Source organism: Lampetra planeri, chromosome 43 (genome assembly GCF_965212315.1).
Source record: "Lampetra planeri chromosome 43, kcLamPlan1.2.h2, whole genome shotgun sequence".
Taxonomy (NCBI): Eukaryota; Metazoa; Chordata; class Hyperoartia; order Petromyzontiformes; family Petromyzontidae; genus Lampetra; species Lampetra planeri.
This window is the reverse complement of record NC_136149.1, coordinates 7,599,574-7,617,143: the sequence shown is the minus strand read 5'-3', so window position 1 is coordinate 7,617,143 and position 17,570 is coordinate 7,599,574. Positions and strand designations below refer to the sequence as shown.

At 51.3% G+C, this 17,570-nt stretch overlaps 1 protein-coding gene across 1 annotated transcript; it reads left to right on the top strand.

The window, feature by feature from the left end:
- The first annotated feature begins 235 nt into the window (after positions 1-235).
- Positions 236-6,972, top strand: LOC144732682 (rhodopsin kinase grk7-a-like). The gene is made up of 5 exons (XM_078614252.1): positions 236-1,026; positions 2,839-3,024; positions 3,443-3,697; positions 4,405-4,676; positions 5,281-6,972. The coding sequence occupies exons 1-5, from the start codon at positions 412-414 to the stop codon at positions 5,630-5,632; spliced, it is 1,680 nt and encodes a 559-aa protein (XP_078470378.1). The 5' UTR covers positions 236-411; the 3' UTR covers positions 5,633-6,972.
- Positions 6,973-17,570: the final 10,598 nt, after the last annotated feature.

The window sequence follows — 17,570 nt, the reverse complement described above, 5'->3', positions numbered from 1 at the left end:
AGTGGCGCCGCAGCGCGGCAGCTCGTTGCCGGAGCGCTGGCGATCGAGCACGGGACTTGACGGAGATAAATCCGTTGCCGGTGACGTCTCCCTCCGAGAGTCAAGAGCCGGTACTCTCGTCGCAGATAATAGCTCCTCATCGTGCAAGTCGTAATTGCCACTCCGGTCGCTTTGCTTTCATTTTTGAGGAGCGGGGGGGTGGGGGAGGTGGGTGGTTTTGCAGGGGGGGCAGGAGCCTGACCTCGTTTTCCTTTCCCGTGCGCGCAGCTTAGCGGCGCATCTGAAAATTAAAAAATAAAGCCACACCTGAGCGGCGTACACAGCCGGAGGAGGAGGCAGAGCGACGTTCCCACCACCGCCACCACCACTCCCATCACCACCACCACCACCGTCACCACCACCACCGCTACCATGTGCGACTTGGGCGCCCTCGACAACCTGATCGCCAACACGGCCTACCTGGAGGCGCGCAAGAGTGGCGACGGCGCCGGAGGCAGCGGGAAGAAGCGACGGTGCAGCATGGTGCTGCCGGGGCCGCGGGGAGCCCAGTGCGTCGATATGAGGGCCAAGGTGGCCGGCACACAGACCTACGCGGGGCTGTGCGAGGAGCAGCCCGTCGGGCGCCGGCTGTTCCGCCAGTTCGCCAGCGGGGTGGCGGAGTACGCCCACGCCGTCGAATTCCTGGACGAGGCGGAGCAGGTCCAGCTGTCGGAGGACGGCGCTCGCGAGGGCCTCGCGGCCGCAACGGTGGCGGCGTTCCTGCGCGCCGACTCCGAGCGCTCCCTGACGTTCCTGAGCGCCGAGCTGGCGGCCGCAGCGGCTTCCGCCGGTGGCCAGGAGGCCGAGGAGCTGGTGCATCGCGCCCGCGGGGAGGCGCGCCTCTTCTTGGTGGGGCAGCCCTTCCAGGAGTTCCTGGCGAGCCCCTTCTTCGACAGGCTGCTGCAGTGGAAGGTGCTGGAGAGGCAGCCAGTGAACGAGCGCTCCTTCTACGAGTTCCGCACGCTCGGCAAGGGCGGCTTCGGGGAGGTATGGAGACGCCGCTCCTCCCGCCGTCGTCGGCAGTCCTGAACGGCAGCGGCGCTCGTCGCTGTCGAGTTCGCAGCATCGTAGTTGTCGTCATCGTTAGAAGCAGCAGCAGCAGCAGCAACGATGTCATTTTCATTATTAGCCTCCATCGTCGCCACCAGCACGAGAAGCGGCAACAGTATCAGCAGTTACATTACCGTCATCATCACCAACATCATCGGCTATGATTACCACGAGCGTCATTAATCGCCGCTTGAGCCGAGTTGCAATGTTGATCATCTATGCACATCAACTGTGTTTTTAAATGTATTGACATTGCCCCGAATGTTAAACAGCGCCCATGTTAAACGGACACAAAACATTTTCTGGCATTTTCACGGCGTCCTAATGGCTTGTATTTTTCAGGTCCTGCATGTGAAATGGCGACATTGGATCTAAACCGATTCCCGCCTGGATTTTATAAAACAGATTTGCTTGACATTACAATAATAATAATAAAATATAACGCAAAAAATAAATATATTGCGCACGCTGCGTTCTGAATCGAGCCTTTGTGCACTGATCACAAGAGGGTGAGTGCAATGGTATCGGCGTTCGCTCCGTAAATAAAACACGGTGCGATCAAAGGCGGCGCTCGCAAATGTTGCAGTGCCTCTCACCATTGCTTATGCGCGCGCCGCGGAGGAGCGGCGGCGCAGCGATTAGCGCCACTCGCGATGGACCTGGCGACCCGAGTTCAATTGCCTCGGGCACGCCCACCATCAGCGGCCGAAATGTATCTGACACTTTGACGAGTGGTTGGCCACACCTTTTTACCAACCCCGCGGTTGACTGGCTTGGCGAAGTATGGTCAAAATCCCCCCCCCCCCTCTCGTGATGCGAAACGGTATGGGGAGTGCCTTCATCCAGCACCAGCAGTGGTTTAAGGGCTCTAAACCGTCATTAATAGCTTTTTTTCTTTGCCAGAATTGACCAGGATCCAGTTGACAGTGAGAGATATTCCTCGTGTCATGTGATTCCTCTTCTCATTCTGACTGGTTCGCGTCAATTGGCTGAAACGTTCTCGTTCGCTCCTTGTTTTTTTCTTGTGCTTGATCACTCGGGCCCCCGCTGTTACCGAGCCACATCCACCATCGTGACCTCACAAACCGCCCCCCCCCCATCCGTCACCTCCCGTCCAGCGTCACACTAGGAAACGGCAGTGATTACTTTTTTTTCCCAACTCCTGACATGTTGTCCCGATTGGTGAAGAATCAAGTTGATTTTGCTTAACCAAGGTGAGAACTTGAAAAGGCGTCTCATTTGCCAGGGTCACATGGGATAACATAATATGACCAAAGTCAAATCAATCAAATAAGAAAAATACAGCAATTCAGCTAATCGAAATCGGAGCAAAAACAACTGTGTCTCTCGTGAGAAATGGAATATATTGCACAAACGGGAATCGTTGAATAAAACATTTACCTGGAGCGTAATCGAGTAATCGAACCGGTAGTTGGCAGAGTCATTGCTTCACTCAAATTATTATCGGAGGGCCCGGCTCTCCTCGCGTTGCTATTAAACTAAACCATAAAACTTTTTTTTATTTTACCAAGTAAGGCCCACTGAGCTGTACAGCTCTTTTTCAGACCTGGCCAGAAATGATCACTCAGCAAAGTGCCTTATCGCGTAGAAATGTATAGCAGCCAAATACTCTAAACGCACGTTGATTCTAAATGTGGAGGGAAAAACCGGAGGACCCGGAGAAAAATCCACACGACCACCACGGCGAGAGCATTGCTCATCCTGCCTCGCCGGCTCACTCTCCCCCAGGTGTGCGCCATCCAGGGCAAGCTGTCGGGCAAGATGTACGCGTGCAAGAAGCTGGACAAGAAGCGGCTGAAGAAGAAACACGGCGAGCAGATGGCGCTGCTGGAGAAGGAGATCCTGGAGAGCGTCAACAGCCCCTTCGTGGTGCGGCTCGCCTACGCCTACCAAACCAAGACGCATCTCTGCCTGGTGAGCACCGACCTGCGGCGGCCACCGCGGCTCACGCCACAGCCACCCGCGACTCGTGTGACGTGTCGGGCGGAAAACCGCGACCCCCGTCTCCCAGGTCAGGACTTGCGTCTCCCGTCTCCTAGCCGATTGCCGCAGGTGAAAACCTTTGACCCCCATTTCCCCGGTAACGACCTGTTACCCCGTCTCCCAGGTGACAAGCTGTAACACCGCCACGCGGGTGTCGACCTGCGACACCATCTCCTGGGTAACGACCTGCGACCTCACGCAACGGGTGGTGACTTGTGACCCCGTCTCTCAGCCTGACGACCTGTGCCCCACACTCCGGGTGACGATCTACGGCCACGTTTCCCAGCCGACGAACCTACGATCCCCCGTCCCCTCTGGTCGGTAACGACCCGCGACGCCCGTCCCCCAGGTGATGAGCCTGATGAACGGCGGAGACCTCAAGTACCACATCTACGAGATGGGCGAGCGGGGGCTGTCGCCGGCGCGCACGCTCTTCTACGCGGCGCAGATCACGTGCGGCCTGCAGCACCTGCACGCGGCGCGCATCGTCTACCGCGACATGAAGCCCGAGAACGTGCTGCTGGACGAGCGCGGGCACTGCCGCCTGTCCGACCTGGGCCTCGCCGTGGTCCTAGCAGACGGCCAGGAGACCATCCGCCAGAGGGTGCGTCGGTCCGTGCGGCGGTGCGCGCCTTGCGGGCGTGTGCGTGCGTTGCTTGTGTGTGGATGTGTGTGGGTGTGTGTGGGTGTGTGGGTGTGGGTGTGTGTGGGTGGATGTGTGTGGGTGGGTGTGGGTGTGTGGGTGGGTGTGGGTGTGTGGATGTGTGTGGGTGTGTGTGAGTGTGTGGGTGTGTGAATGTGTGTGGGTGTGTGAATGTGTGTGGGTGTGTGGATGTGTGTGGGTGTGTGTGGATGTGCGTCGCTCGTGTGTGGGTGTGTGGGTGTGTGTGGGTGTGTGTGGGTGTGTGGATGTGTGTGGGTGTGTGTGGATGTGCGTCGCTCGTGTGTGGATGTGTGTGGGTGTGTGTGGGTGTGTGGATGGGTGTGGGTGTGTGTGGGTGTGTGGATGGGTGCCAGTGTGGATGGGTGGCTGGGTTGTGTGTCGTTGCGCCGGGGGGAGCGGCGGTGCCGGCGATTAGCGCCTCGCGTAGCACGCCTGGCCACCCGAGTTCCATTCCTGCTCACGGCATAATAACACTGGCGAATGTTTGAGCATGTCCTTGACCTAATTCGTCTCAGCCTCAAATTAATTTCTGCTGTGGCGCGTACACGTGGGCACCGGGGAAACAGCGAAAGTTCCGCGTGACAATAATCCATGCGTCCGTCCGTCTCTTTCTGCGCGTCTGCACGTGGGCTCGTCTCGCGCTGCAGGCCGGCACCAACGGCTACATGTCGCCCGAGGTGGTGCTGGAGGAGCCGTACGCGTTCGACGCCGACTGGTTCGCCACGGGCTGCACAGTCTATGAGATGATCTGCGGGCGGGCGCCGTTCAAGGACTACCGTGAGAAGGTGTCCAAGGAGGAGGTGCGCCGCCGCACCCTGGAGGACGCGGTCGTGTTCAGCCACCCGGCCTTCACGGACCAGTCGCGTGACCTGTGCACCCTCATGCTGGCCAAGAAGGCGCAGGAGCGGCTGGGCTGCAGGTGGCGGACGTCTTGGCAAATCTGACCCTCTCGGTCCCCCAGCGTGTGTCCGCATCGTCGCAGTCTCGTCTGTGCGGTGTTCTCTCCTCCGAGTTTCCATGTTGCGTGCGGTTGTCTTCCTGGTAGATGATTGGCTGGTGGAGTGGAAGTGAATACCACGCTCCTAGATTTGCAATCTTACTAGTATTTTCATTCTTTTTTTTTAAATGGCATTTCATATCCAACTACAATCGTTCCCTGTGGAATTTCACGAGCATTTTCTGTACAGCCCTCTAAACTACCCATCCCTCTAGCATCCCGAGAGAACCAGAGAGAACAGACCCTATCATTCCCTTCCCCTTGCCTTCAAGGGAAAAGGAGGTGATATCTCCATTGTTGTCTAACGCAGATTGTCAGACTAATAATTATAACACAATACAATTTTCATTTACATAACGCCTGAATGCAACCACATATCGAGACGCTGCTGTGCAGACTCTGGTAACTCCCAAGGCCCTAGACCGTGATTTTAAAGTATTTTTAAAATATCAATAAACAACGTAGTCTCAAACTCGCGTGGGACAGCTCAGACATCTAGCTATAACGAGAAACGATGATTTCACAGAGGCCCCGATGACGATCCCCGGCGTCACGACTTCTTCCGCGCCGTCAACTTCCAGCGGCTGGAGGCTGGGCTCGGTGACCCGCCCTTCGTGCCAGACCCTGGCATCGTCTACGCCAAGGACGTGGGCGACATCCAGGACTTCTCGGAGACCAAGGGCGTGGAGCTGGACGACAAAGACCGCGGCTTCTACGCGCGCTTTGCCACGGGCCCCGTGCCCCTCGCGTGGCAGGAGGAGATGATCGAGATGGGCCTCTTCGAAGAGGTCAACAATGACGGCGACACCGAGGGCGGTCGCGGTGATGGAGTGAACGGCGACGTGGGGAGAAAGTCCGGAGTCTGCCACCTGCTCTAATAAATAATCACAAGTGCCTTCGTTATTCGCGGCATTATCTTTTTTTTTTCTTTCGCAATTTTATCCCGATCGCGCTATCGGCATTGCGTCGCGGGACGAGGTATCCCATTCGGAACTCGAGCAGAGCAATACGGTCCTCCATGTGAGGGAAAGGCCCACGGAACTGGATGTTACAGAGCTACCTCTGGGATCTCTCCCAAGTGACCTGCCGTCGTCACAGCAGAGGGTAGCACTATTTCCCAAACGCTCTGCATATGGGAGTAATGTTCACCACATGACAAACTGATATTTTAATTCTCAGAGCTGGTATTTAAACCAATTAAGTGTGGAACCAAATTTAATGTGTTTTTGTGTAGGTCATTGGTGACTGGCTTGATACCACGAACTCACTGCACTTGAGAACCCGGTTAACTCACCCGCAGATGCCTTGATTAAAACCAAGGATCTCAAATAAACACTCGCCATGGCTGTGGCTGCTGGTCATGTGCCTATGAGCGACCCGCAACATGGGACATTGCACGTTGCAGGGAAATGGATTGCAGAGGCCATTGGGGCTCCTGCCTTGGGATTGAAGCGAACGAGATTTGTCAAGGGGTTCCGAGCGGTCGAGATAAAACGGAGGGGGGCATGCGCACGTTCCTAGTGGTAATGTCGCCGCAGTCTGCGATATCTCTGCCATCGTGCCGCGGGCGCCGCTTAATCGCTGGCCTCGCCCGTAGGTGGAGCGACGGATGGGGCGACATCATGCGCCTTGTGCAGTGGTCGTGTCGCCGAGTGTCCTTCCCTTTAGATAAGGAGTAGAGAACATATGGCACGTGGGCTAGTTGGATATGGCCCGTGGGTTAGTTACGGGCCCGTGAGATAGTTAATGCACGTGGGGTAGATATGGCACATGGAATAGATACGGCTCACGACTTCATGATTTCGGTCCTGTGCCCACATGAGGCCCGACGCTTCAAAGTAGCACAGCAAACGATATTTATCTGTCACGGCGAGCATTTTAGCCGCTCTAATTGGGTCCTAGAGGGGAATATATTCGTAAAACTGTATATCATTTCCGTCTGCCCGGTCACCTCTCACACCGCAGTAAAGGTGAGCCCTGGTTGTTTTGTTGCATCATTGTATGACACGAAGGTGTGTGTGTGTGCTAGACTGTGGCCTGCCACAGGGCGCTAGAGTGTCCTGTTTGGGCCCTCGGTAAAGGAAAATGTTCCCCATCCCTGGTGCAGGAAAATGTCTTGTTTTAAACTCTTGTGTTATATTGTAAACTTGTTTCTTTGTTGATCATGCCTTCATGTATCGTGTTTAGGTTAATTTAAAATAAACACAATGTGAAACAACTTAAATGATTTTTTTGATGGCCAATTTCAAAATCTGAAGTCACTGAGCCGTGGCGATTGCTTGTGCTGCGATCGAAACTTCGTGATCGATTATTTTTTATTTACGTGACCGAAAGACCCAAGAGTACAGTGGCTAGGACTCGAGAGGCCAGGCCTATAATGATTCACTCCACCAGAAATTCAATGAAGTGCCACCATGTTGGGTATGGACTGGATTGATCGACTTAATTATCAAATAACTTGTCCCATCTCATCGTCATTTTAAACTTTTTCTGTCTCTTTTGTACGGTTTTTACTCTGTGAGCTGAAATGAAAAATTATCATTTTAATCTGAACCGGATCCCCAAAAATCATGGAACGTTGGCCCAACGTTCCACGCTTACTGGCTCCATGCAGGTGTCGGCTGCTGTTAACATCACGCCACGCTGGAGAGTGCATCTTTTCGGCAGCATTGGTTCAACACAAACACACGCTGGGCTGATGTCGACATTCAGTGTCTTATCGGCAGCCAGCCAGGCAGCTAGGCAGCCAGCCAGTCAACCCGGCAGGCAGGCAGCCAGCCAGGAAGCCAGGCAGGCAGCCGGGAAGCCAACCAGGCAGCCAGGAAGCTAGCCAGGCAGCCAGCCAGCCAGGCAGTGAGGCAGGCAGTCAGCCAGGAAGCCAGGCCGGCAGGAAGGCAGGCAGCAAGGCAAGCAGCCAGGCAGACAGGCAGCCAGTAAGGCAGGCAGCCACGCAGGCAGGAAGCCAACCAGGCAGCCAGGAAGCCAGCCAGGAAAGCAGGCTTGCCACTGCAGGATGGTAACGAGACGACGGGCTCCACAAGATGGCTGCCTCGTCCACCAGATGGCGGCCTTCCCTCGTCCGCACGCTCGTCGCCGCGTTCTCCTCCTGCGCGGTCTGTGCGGGAATAGAAACACTCAACAGGCGGGTAATGTTGTGTTTGTACACATCGCATCAGCCACACGGCGGTGTGTTTATTTGTGGAGAGAGGCGGGGTATGGGGGCCCGAGGCGGATTTGTCCTCGACTGAAACTCGTCATTGGGCCAACTCGTTGGTTTCGTCGCTGGATCGAGCGACTTCGTTGGGTTTCCACAGCGAGAGAGGAGGTTGTGTCAACCACGAGCGTCTCCTCTGCGACAGTGATTAGCCGCCGGTGCAGATTTAGCCGGATTCCGAGGTACGCATTAAGTAACCTCTGTCAGTGCTCGCTACATTCACGAGCCGTGCAACAACAATAATACATTATCACCAAGTGCTAGCCAATTAATTGAACGCATCCGAGAGCACATTAGTCGGGGAGATGGAGCAATGGAATGAGCACGGCAGATGTTAGTGTAAATGCTTACCCCGAGCTCTCAATACTCTGATAGTGCACTGTTTTTGAGTTGTACGCCTTTTGGTGTCATCTGTTCCAACACCAATGGAGACTAGGCTATAAGAAAAGCTGTCTCGGGTGTGGACCAATCAACTTCAAGGACAGTGCATATCATTATCAGAGTTGTTTCTTTTTGTTTGCATTTTGACTGCTTGTGTTGTGGTTATTGCAAACATGATCCCTTGTATAAAGGTGTCAGTTTTTGTACCAGTTGAAAGGGTAAAAACCTATTACTACGGCAGATGTTCTTGGTGGATTGGAGAGGCCTATCATCCAGCGGTGGATTGACCATGACTGATGATGATGATGAATACCAGTAACTAGTGAAATTGGACGGTGATATTGCTGGCGACTTTACAAGGACTGCCTCGTTCCTTTTTTGAAGTTTGTCAACTTTATTACTTGAGTAATATTTTATTTGGTGATGCCGCTGTGTGGCCAACACCAGTTAGTTATGTGGTGACTAATACGATATGAGTGGGTTGTAAATAAAAAAAAAATTGCAATGCCACCTTTGGTGGTTACCGATGTCTGCTATAGCCAATGGATTTGCCCCAGTCCGTGAACGATGTTGTTCCTTCCCTTATCGTGAAATTTGTCTGTATCCTTTATGTAACGAGGAGATCAACTAACCCCACACGTGAAACATGCCCTCTTTTCCAATCGGCAACCACAATGTTTAAATAAACATTACGTAACAAATGTTTTCTTAATTTGACAACACACTAAGCAACACATTGCTCAATCACAGAGCACTCATTTGGTGGCCAAACCCAGAATCTTGTCCGGACAAATCTGCACTGCCCTTTTTGTGCCATTAAATCCACGCCGTCTGTACTCGCAACATCTCAGTGCTCAATCCCCCAGGGGACATTTCAGGGATGGCCTATGGCCGCACCTATTTTACTTTTATCGGAGAGGTCAGACTGGGCCACGATGTGAAGGAGTGAAGCAATGAAAAGTGGCTACATTAATCAATTTGAACTTGCCATTGTGACCTCAACTGCTGCACCCCACTTCTTACAGGACACTGTAAAAGTCGCAGGGTCATAATGTGCCACTTTATCAAGGTCACTGGATAAGCATTTAAGATCATAATTCTGCCCTCTATGAGTGATGGGGTAACAGAGCAGATACGAATGAATTATAATAAATGCTATTTTGTACAGCAAATGAAAACACGCCTCGTATTTTCATCTGCTTTAAAAACAAAATGTGTTTTCCCATCGTGGCTACAAAGGAACAGATTCCACCAAGTCACTTGTTTGCCGAGCAGGCAATGTGTCTGGAGCCTCGGAGTGGCTGCCTTGGCAGCAACAGTGCTCTATTTTCAAAATAAGATTGAGCAGCAAGAGAAAGAGAACTGACAGCCACATTACAACTCGGTATGCGTTATTGATGCTGCACGTTCAAATATGTGTTTGGAACTATCTCATGAGTTGATGGATTTGAAAAAAAGTTTGTGTGGAGAAATTAACGCTTATTTTTTTGCATCAATGATTGGACTGCCAATAACAAAATACGTCTTGAATTGAGCGAGGTTACAGGCGCTGTCCGGCCAAGTCACCTGGAATGCATCCAATGTCATCAGATCCCGGAAGCTAAGCAGGTAACTGGCCTGGATAATGCTTGGATCGGTGCCCGTCCAAAAATGGATGCTGTGCTCCCACATCTCTGCCGCCTCAACCAACCCACACTGAGCAGCACGATCCACGTGGCATGGGAAGCCTCTCTTCCAGGAGTTGACTGGCAAAAGTGATAAAGTCAAGTGTATTGTTGAACCAGGTTATAACTCGAGTACATGTACATGGGATGTAACATAGGAACTTGGGAGGGAGTTACAGAGAAGTCACACAATGGAAGGAAAGGAAAAAAATAAATGTTTAATTGTCCTGTGACATGGAGACTTAAACGTGGGCCGTGGGTGAGAGGAAACAGTGAATCTGGTAGAAGGAGTATACTTGGCTTTGATGGAAGGATCATTGCAATAACGCAGTGGTGGAACAGAAACTGAATCACGTTGTAAGAGTGAACTGCTCTCGGTTGGATTGTGCCAGGCAGAGTCGGGTAGCAACTGGGAACTTCCCCTGTCCCCCAGATGTGGCCACAGTTTTACAACTTGGATTATAACACAGTTTGACAACTTGTATTAAAACAGTTTTAAAGTAGTGATTGATCAGAGGTGAAGAAATCGAATATCCAGGGCCTTCTCAAAGCCTCCTTATGCTAGTGATGTAGCCAAATGCCTCAGGGCGTTGCTGTGGATGCGACCATGATGCTGTGTCCCTTTAGCTTGGTCACTGCCTGGGCTATGCGGTGGGTCGTAGAGCAAAATCCATTGTTGTACCGTACTCCGATGCTCCAAAGTCTATGCTGCCCCCCTTCACGAACAACCTGGATTCACTAGCGTGGTGAAGCATAGTCAGGTAACCCCCCTACGACCCGCAGAATGTGTGCAGGCACTCATCCAGCAGTGGTTTGACACATGCGCTGTACATGGGCACACCTCAAAACCACAAAAAAAGTGATAATTGTGAAATAGACCGCGGAATGAGAAGGAATTTGGAGCACGTGAGCATCAGGATGGACCGCAGTGGCGTAGCCATTGAGTGTTTCAGGTCGTGCAACTTGCACCAAAGCGCCAAGCCACGACGAGGTGGGGGCGCATTGGACAGGGGACCCCTTCCCCCATTTAATTCCTTTAATCGGGGCCCATGCCAACCGCATGGCGCCCGCTGGTGGACGGTGGCCATGGTGCGTGTGCATGCCACGTCCTGTCGTCCGAGGTGAAAGAGACCGCCGTGGGTGCCTCTAATGTGGTGTGCGTCTGCGTGAGTGGTGGAACCACTCGCGCAGACACACACACGCACGTGGGCGCAGACACACACACGCACGTGGGCGCAGACACACGCGCACGTGGACGCAGACACACGCACGTGGACGCAGACACACACGCGCACGTGGGCGCAGACACACACACGCACGTGGACGCAGACACGCGCACGTGGGCGCAGACACACACGCGCACGTGGACGCAGACACACACGCGCACGTGGACGCAGACACACACGCGCACGTGGGCGCAGACACACACGCGCACGTGGGCGCAGACACACACGCGCACGTGGGTGCAGACACGCGCACGTGGGCGCAGACACACACGCGCACCTGGGCGCAGACACACACGCGCACGTGGGCGCAGACACACACGCGCATGTGGGCGCAGACACGCGCACGTGGGCGCAGACACACACGCGCACGTGGACGCAGACACGCGCACGTGGACGCAGACACACACGCGCACGTGGGCGCAGACACACGCGCACGTGGGCGCAGACACACACGCGCACGTGGGCGCAGACACACACGCGCACGTGGGCGCAGACACACACACGCACGTGGACGCAGACACGCGCACGTGGGCGCAGACACACACGCGCACGTGGACGCAGACACGCGCACGTGGACGCAGACACACACGCGCACGTGGGCGCAGACACACACGCGCACGTGGGCGCAGAGACACACGCGCACGTGCGCGCAGACACACACACGCACGTGGGCGCAGACACACACGCGCACGTGGGCGCAGACACACACGCGCACGTGGACGCAGACACACACGCGCACGCTCTGGTGAAGCGTTGCTGAGAGAGCAGCAGCAGCTCACGATGAAAGCGAGAGAAACAAAGAGGCGGTGATGATGAGGACGATGACCCAGATGCATTAATGTGCCAATATATTCGTGACTGTGGTGCGTGTAATGATACATACTGGCATCGATGCAAATGTATCCTGAAGCTCACAAACAGCCGTCGAATTGTGGGCGTGTGAGTCGATTATTTTTACGATCTCGACGAAGTGTATGCGAATGGTATGAGAATGGTTACGTGCTCCAAACGGGGGAAACAAACTGGACAACTTAGACGTAATACGTGAGGAAACAATACTAACGAGGCGGTAAAAGAGATCAATAATGTATTCTTTAGTTGTCGATATTCATCCACTCGGGGGGTGAATACATGCCTAATGACTGTTTACATCATATCTGACCGGCAGGGTTGCACAGTGATAACACCCGTGCCTGACAGCCTTACAGCATGACGCGTCTGAGTTCTCCACCTTTCTATTTGAATTTTAAATGATCGGCTCTTGCTTTGTGTGGCTTGCCTCAGGGTTCTTCGGTGCCTCCCATAGCTGACAAAAACACACACAATGTTATAATAATAATAGGGTGTTTCCCCTTTTTTTTGGCAACAAAACTGAAACCTTTTTACAAGGAATCATGTCTGCATTAACCATAATACTTGTGGTCAAAATGCAAACAAAAACACACTTATTCTTGGTTCTTTCGGTAAAGTCACGTAGAAGGGAAATCATAAAATAATACAAATTAAACAATAAAATTCTCACGACGTTTCGATTGCAACACAAGCAATCATCATCAGGTTTGAAAACCACATCAAGAAAGTTTGAAAAAAGTCCTTGAAACTGATTGGTCCACAACAGAGACGGCTTTCTTTTGAACCTCGTCTCAATTAGTGCTAGACCAGAGGACGCCAAAAGGCGTACAGCTCAAAGACAATGCACGATTAAAGTAATACAAAGTTACCGCTATTGACCAAACATCCGAGATCTCCGAAGCTGGATGATTGCTGGGCTACGTTGTGGGTAGGAGAGGGCAGTGCAGCAAAATACATCTTTGTAAAACCTCCATCCAGACATTGTCAAGTACTGCTACGCTCTCACAAACCCGCACTGACCGCCTTGGTGTGGGTGGGGAGGCCCTCGTCCGCGAACTGAAGCCAAGAGACCTGGATCTGCTCACACTGGTAACCTTACAGCGCTTGCGCCTGCATCACTCATGGCGGAGTTTTATATTTATCTGAATCAACGGCTGTTTGTGTGGGTTTTTTTTAAATAGCAGGAATGTGAACAGGGCTCGTGTTTTGATTCACACCTTGTTGTTGCACAAGTTCCCTGTGCGTGGTTACTCGGTGTGCCACGCACGCTCGGCGGTGTCCATTTCCCTGCACACGATGTTGCAGAACCCCGTGACATCACAGCGCCCCCAACTAATTACCGACAAAAACAAGCAAGCCCCTCTTTAATGTCGCTCGAGTGCATCAGAGGCGTTCACCCGATACCCACGACCCCCACCGTCGGGGCCAGGGTGGCCTGTGTCAATTTCTTTTTTCTGAGCCAAGAGTACTCGGAATTGCGTGGGGTCAACTGCTCGGGTTTTTTTTCTATCTCTCCGTGTGCTTCCATTCTGTGCCTTTTCTCTAACCACGTCCACTGTTCTTACTTCGAGATCCATAGACTTACATACAGGCCCTTATACTAGTGTAGTGAGCCACTTGCGAGACACGTAGAAGGCTTCTTATTTATTAAGAGCACATGGGGCGATACACTTCATAACGCAGCTACAACATAGCACTCAGCCCATCTCCGTCATGCACTGCGCTAAGCTGTTCGACTAGCGTAGTGGCGGCGACGGAGATGGTCTTGCAGAAGAACAGCCACGTGGCTGAAGACAAAGAGATGACGACGAGCAGCGACGTAGCCAGGACCCAGATACCGCAGAACAGCCCCGAACCTCTCGTTCGGTCCCCATTATATCTGCCCGGCGCGGCCAAGATCCACCTCTGGCCACGCCCCCTTTCCAGAACCTTCGCGCTGGTTCCCGGAGCTTCTCGACTGACTCGGCCCTTCACCTTTACCCCAGATACGCCCCCCCTTATAATAAGGCGTTATGTAATGCAGCCATAACCGTAATTACCCCTACAGGCCGGCAGGTGTCACCCTGTCATTACACTAGCATGCACTTGCATTGTCCAGAGACTTGCATTGAGACCCATACACTTACAAAGTCAAGTGTCCCATTATTGTGTGGAGTCAACTGCTTGGACTTTCTCTCTCCACGTGCTTCCATTCTATGGATATTCTCGAGTCACATCCACTCTTTGTATATCACCCCACATCACATCCTCCCATCTCGCCCTTGGTCTCCCTCGACTTCTCCTGCCCTCTACTGGTCGCATCTCCACATGCATTCTTTATTTCCATGGCCTTGCCAACTCAGGAGAGATTTTAACGAATTCTAATACTTTCGGTAAATGATCATCGCTGCCGCGGTGTAATGGTCAGCAGACTGAACTTGCAATCCAGAGGTCGCCAGTTTGATTCCCATCTTCCGGCGTGGAAGTTGAAAAATGTGCAACGTTCTCGAATCTTCCGCCACCGCTGTCCACCGAGCAGCAGTATAAATGGGCTCACCACAGTTGATCGACTGGTCGTGTGTGGTGGGATAAAGAGTGGGGACTCCCACCTCTTCAAAGACATCTGGCCTGCGTGGAAGAGGAGACCAAATGTCCTCTAGATTGACGGGCTCTTGAGAGCGTCCTTTAGCGGTGTGAAAGCCCTTCTGCCAGCATTTGTGTGAGGAAGCAATTGCAGGGCTGCACCTTTATCCTGTGTATATTGTGTGTGTTAATGTGCCAATATGTAAAAATATACAGTATTTGAAAGCTCTGCTCTGCCCTCAGGGAAAGGTTCAGCACTCCTCAAGTTCAAGATTCAAGTTTGTTTTTGTGTGACCAGCAGATAACTCGAGAGACCAGGATGAGTATCCTTTGCAAGTGACCTGGGTCAGGAAATAACAAAAGCAAAACATAAAATACAGTAATGAAACAGATAGAAATCGGAGCAAAAACAACACCATCGCATATGAACATTGATATTGCAAGAAAAACTGTCAATGTTAAATTATGCACAAATTATGAGTTCCCTGTAGCACAAGTAGGATCGGGCATATTATTTTCAGGCTGTTCTTTGGTGCTGATGATTGCTTGTGTTGCAATCAAAACGTCGTGATTTTATTTATTTTATTTTATACCTACGTGACTTTTCCGAAAGAATCAAAGAGTATGTGCTTTGGTAGACTTACGAAATTAACTTAAATAAACATTACACAGATATTGGGTGACTTGTTCTAATATGTAAATGAAAAAAATGAAATGCGCCCCAATGCAATTTCCAATGAAGTTATCATAAAAGGATCGACAGCGAAGCATCAAATTGGTAAAAAAAAAATGTCATTTGCCCGCGCCATCCGCCCCGTGGCCAAGCTTCCTCGCTGTAATCTCTTCTGTCGAGTCGCTGTAGTTTTCCATTAGGCGTGTGAACTGCCAGCGAACGGCTCAGCCACTGTGACCCGCCCATACATTTGAAAATATTGGCACCGATTCGGGGCGTTGTTATATAACGCGTGCATCTGGGTGTGGCTGCCATGCCCGTTGTGTGGGAGTGGGAGCCTCGGTACAAAACCACGAAGGGTGTGTATGTCCATGGGTGTCAACCCGGCGGCGCCTTGGGGGGGAACGAGGCACACCTTCACAGCGGTGTCGGGTTCGTGGGTAGAGTAGGGAGTACAGTTTATCACCTGTCCTGGTTTCGCCCAGCATCGTCCTTGCTTAAAGTCGGAGTCCTGGGAAGTCTGTAAGTCTCCGTGGCACTTTAAAAGTTCCGTTTTTTTTGTCAGTTGAGTAATAATAGACGACTCGAGGCAATTTTTTGACTTAAACAATGCAATTGTGTCGTTGTCTCTCTTCTTCTGGTGTTGAGGTATTCTTCCCATGCCATGTCCTGGGTTTTCTGTAACACCGTTGGACAACCCACACCTGTCACCCATTATAATACCACGTGTACGGTTTACTGACTGCTGATGAGACCCAGAGGGTTAAAAATGGTCCAGAGTTTGTTTGCTTGAATACTTTCAAAAATTGGTCTGGAAAGTTTATCATGGAAAAAAAGCATTTACTGAAATAAATCAATAATACGTATCTTTATTTATACTCGAGAAATTTGATGAGCTATGAAGCTATTTTTTTACAGATGTCCAGTAGATGATTTAGTCATGGGTTTCGTCAAGTTGTGTGCAGTAATCCACCACTCAAGACACTTGCATTTAGATATCCCCTCTTCTGGATGAGATACATTGTTGTCCACATGATGTGATTAGACCGACAATCGAAACCAGTGTTTTTAACCAAGGTGGGATTTGAACTCATAAGTGAAACTTTCACATTTAAATGGCCCATTAATAACAAATGTGTCTTTGTATATATCAGCCGGATCTGTCTGGGCGGTGGTCCAGAAATTATTTGTGCACCCGTCATACCACATCGAGTATACTTCAAGCTCTGGCTGTGGCTACTAATTATGTTTCACCTCCCATTCTAAATCAACCTGGAACAACTTTCGGTAAGAAATCAAGCCCTGCCTCTAGCTCCTCGGCAATACAAACTACACATGAACTTCTGCTTCACTCTTGCCTATATGTCATTGTAAGCAGCATAGACAACTTTTCTGAGGCTTATGCAATAGTGGTGGTGGCTTTTATTTGTACACATCGCCACAATGACACATTAATTTCCAAGCTATCAGGAGCACACGTTATGTAATTTCCCAGCGAAACAATTCTGGGAAAGGAAGTTGAATTTAAAATAGTTTTTGTTGTTGTTAAATCTCACCTCAGGAGTCAGGCGATGTGAAATGTAATTTGTTTACGCGCACTGATGTCCCCGTGCTCTGCAAGAGTGGGGCTGGTTCATGTTAAGCAGCAATGGCGCACACTGCAACAGAAACACTTCCAATCAATTTGCATTTCCCGAATTGCAAATTGATTGCAAGTAAATAACACAATGTGAGAAAAAATGTTTATGTGGAGAGACATATATGGGAAGGAGGCACATTGTCGACTTAGTTTGTTCCGTATAAATGAACTCTTCATATATGGAACGTGCCTAAAATTAAAAGTATATCCAGAATTGATCTCTGCCGTGTTTTGGGGCCGTACCGCTCCGTGCTGTTCGGCACGACGTCCGACGTTTCGCTGCACGTGCTGGAGGCATTCCCAAGCCGCCGGCGTCTCTCACGGCCCTGCGATGTTACAATCCATCTATGACCTCGATGTAAAAAAATCCATTCATTTCATGGCGCCATCTTTTTGGTGGAAGTCCTTTCGGGAATGTTTCCTGCTTTGGCTTCCATTCCGTTATTAACCTCGATCACTGGCATTCACCCCTTCTAAACTAAACTATTTATTGTACCATGTAAGGCCCTCTGAGCAATATTGCTCTTTCAGAAGCCACCTGGCCACAAATCAGAGCTCAGCGAAGTGGCCTATCACGTGGAAATTGATAGCAGCCAAATACTCTA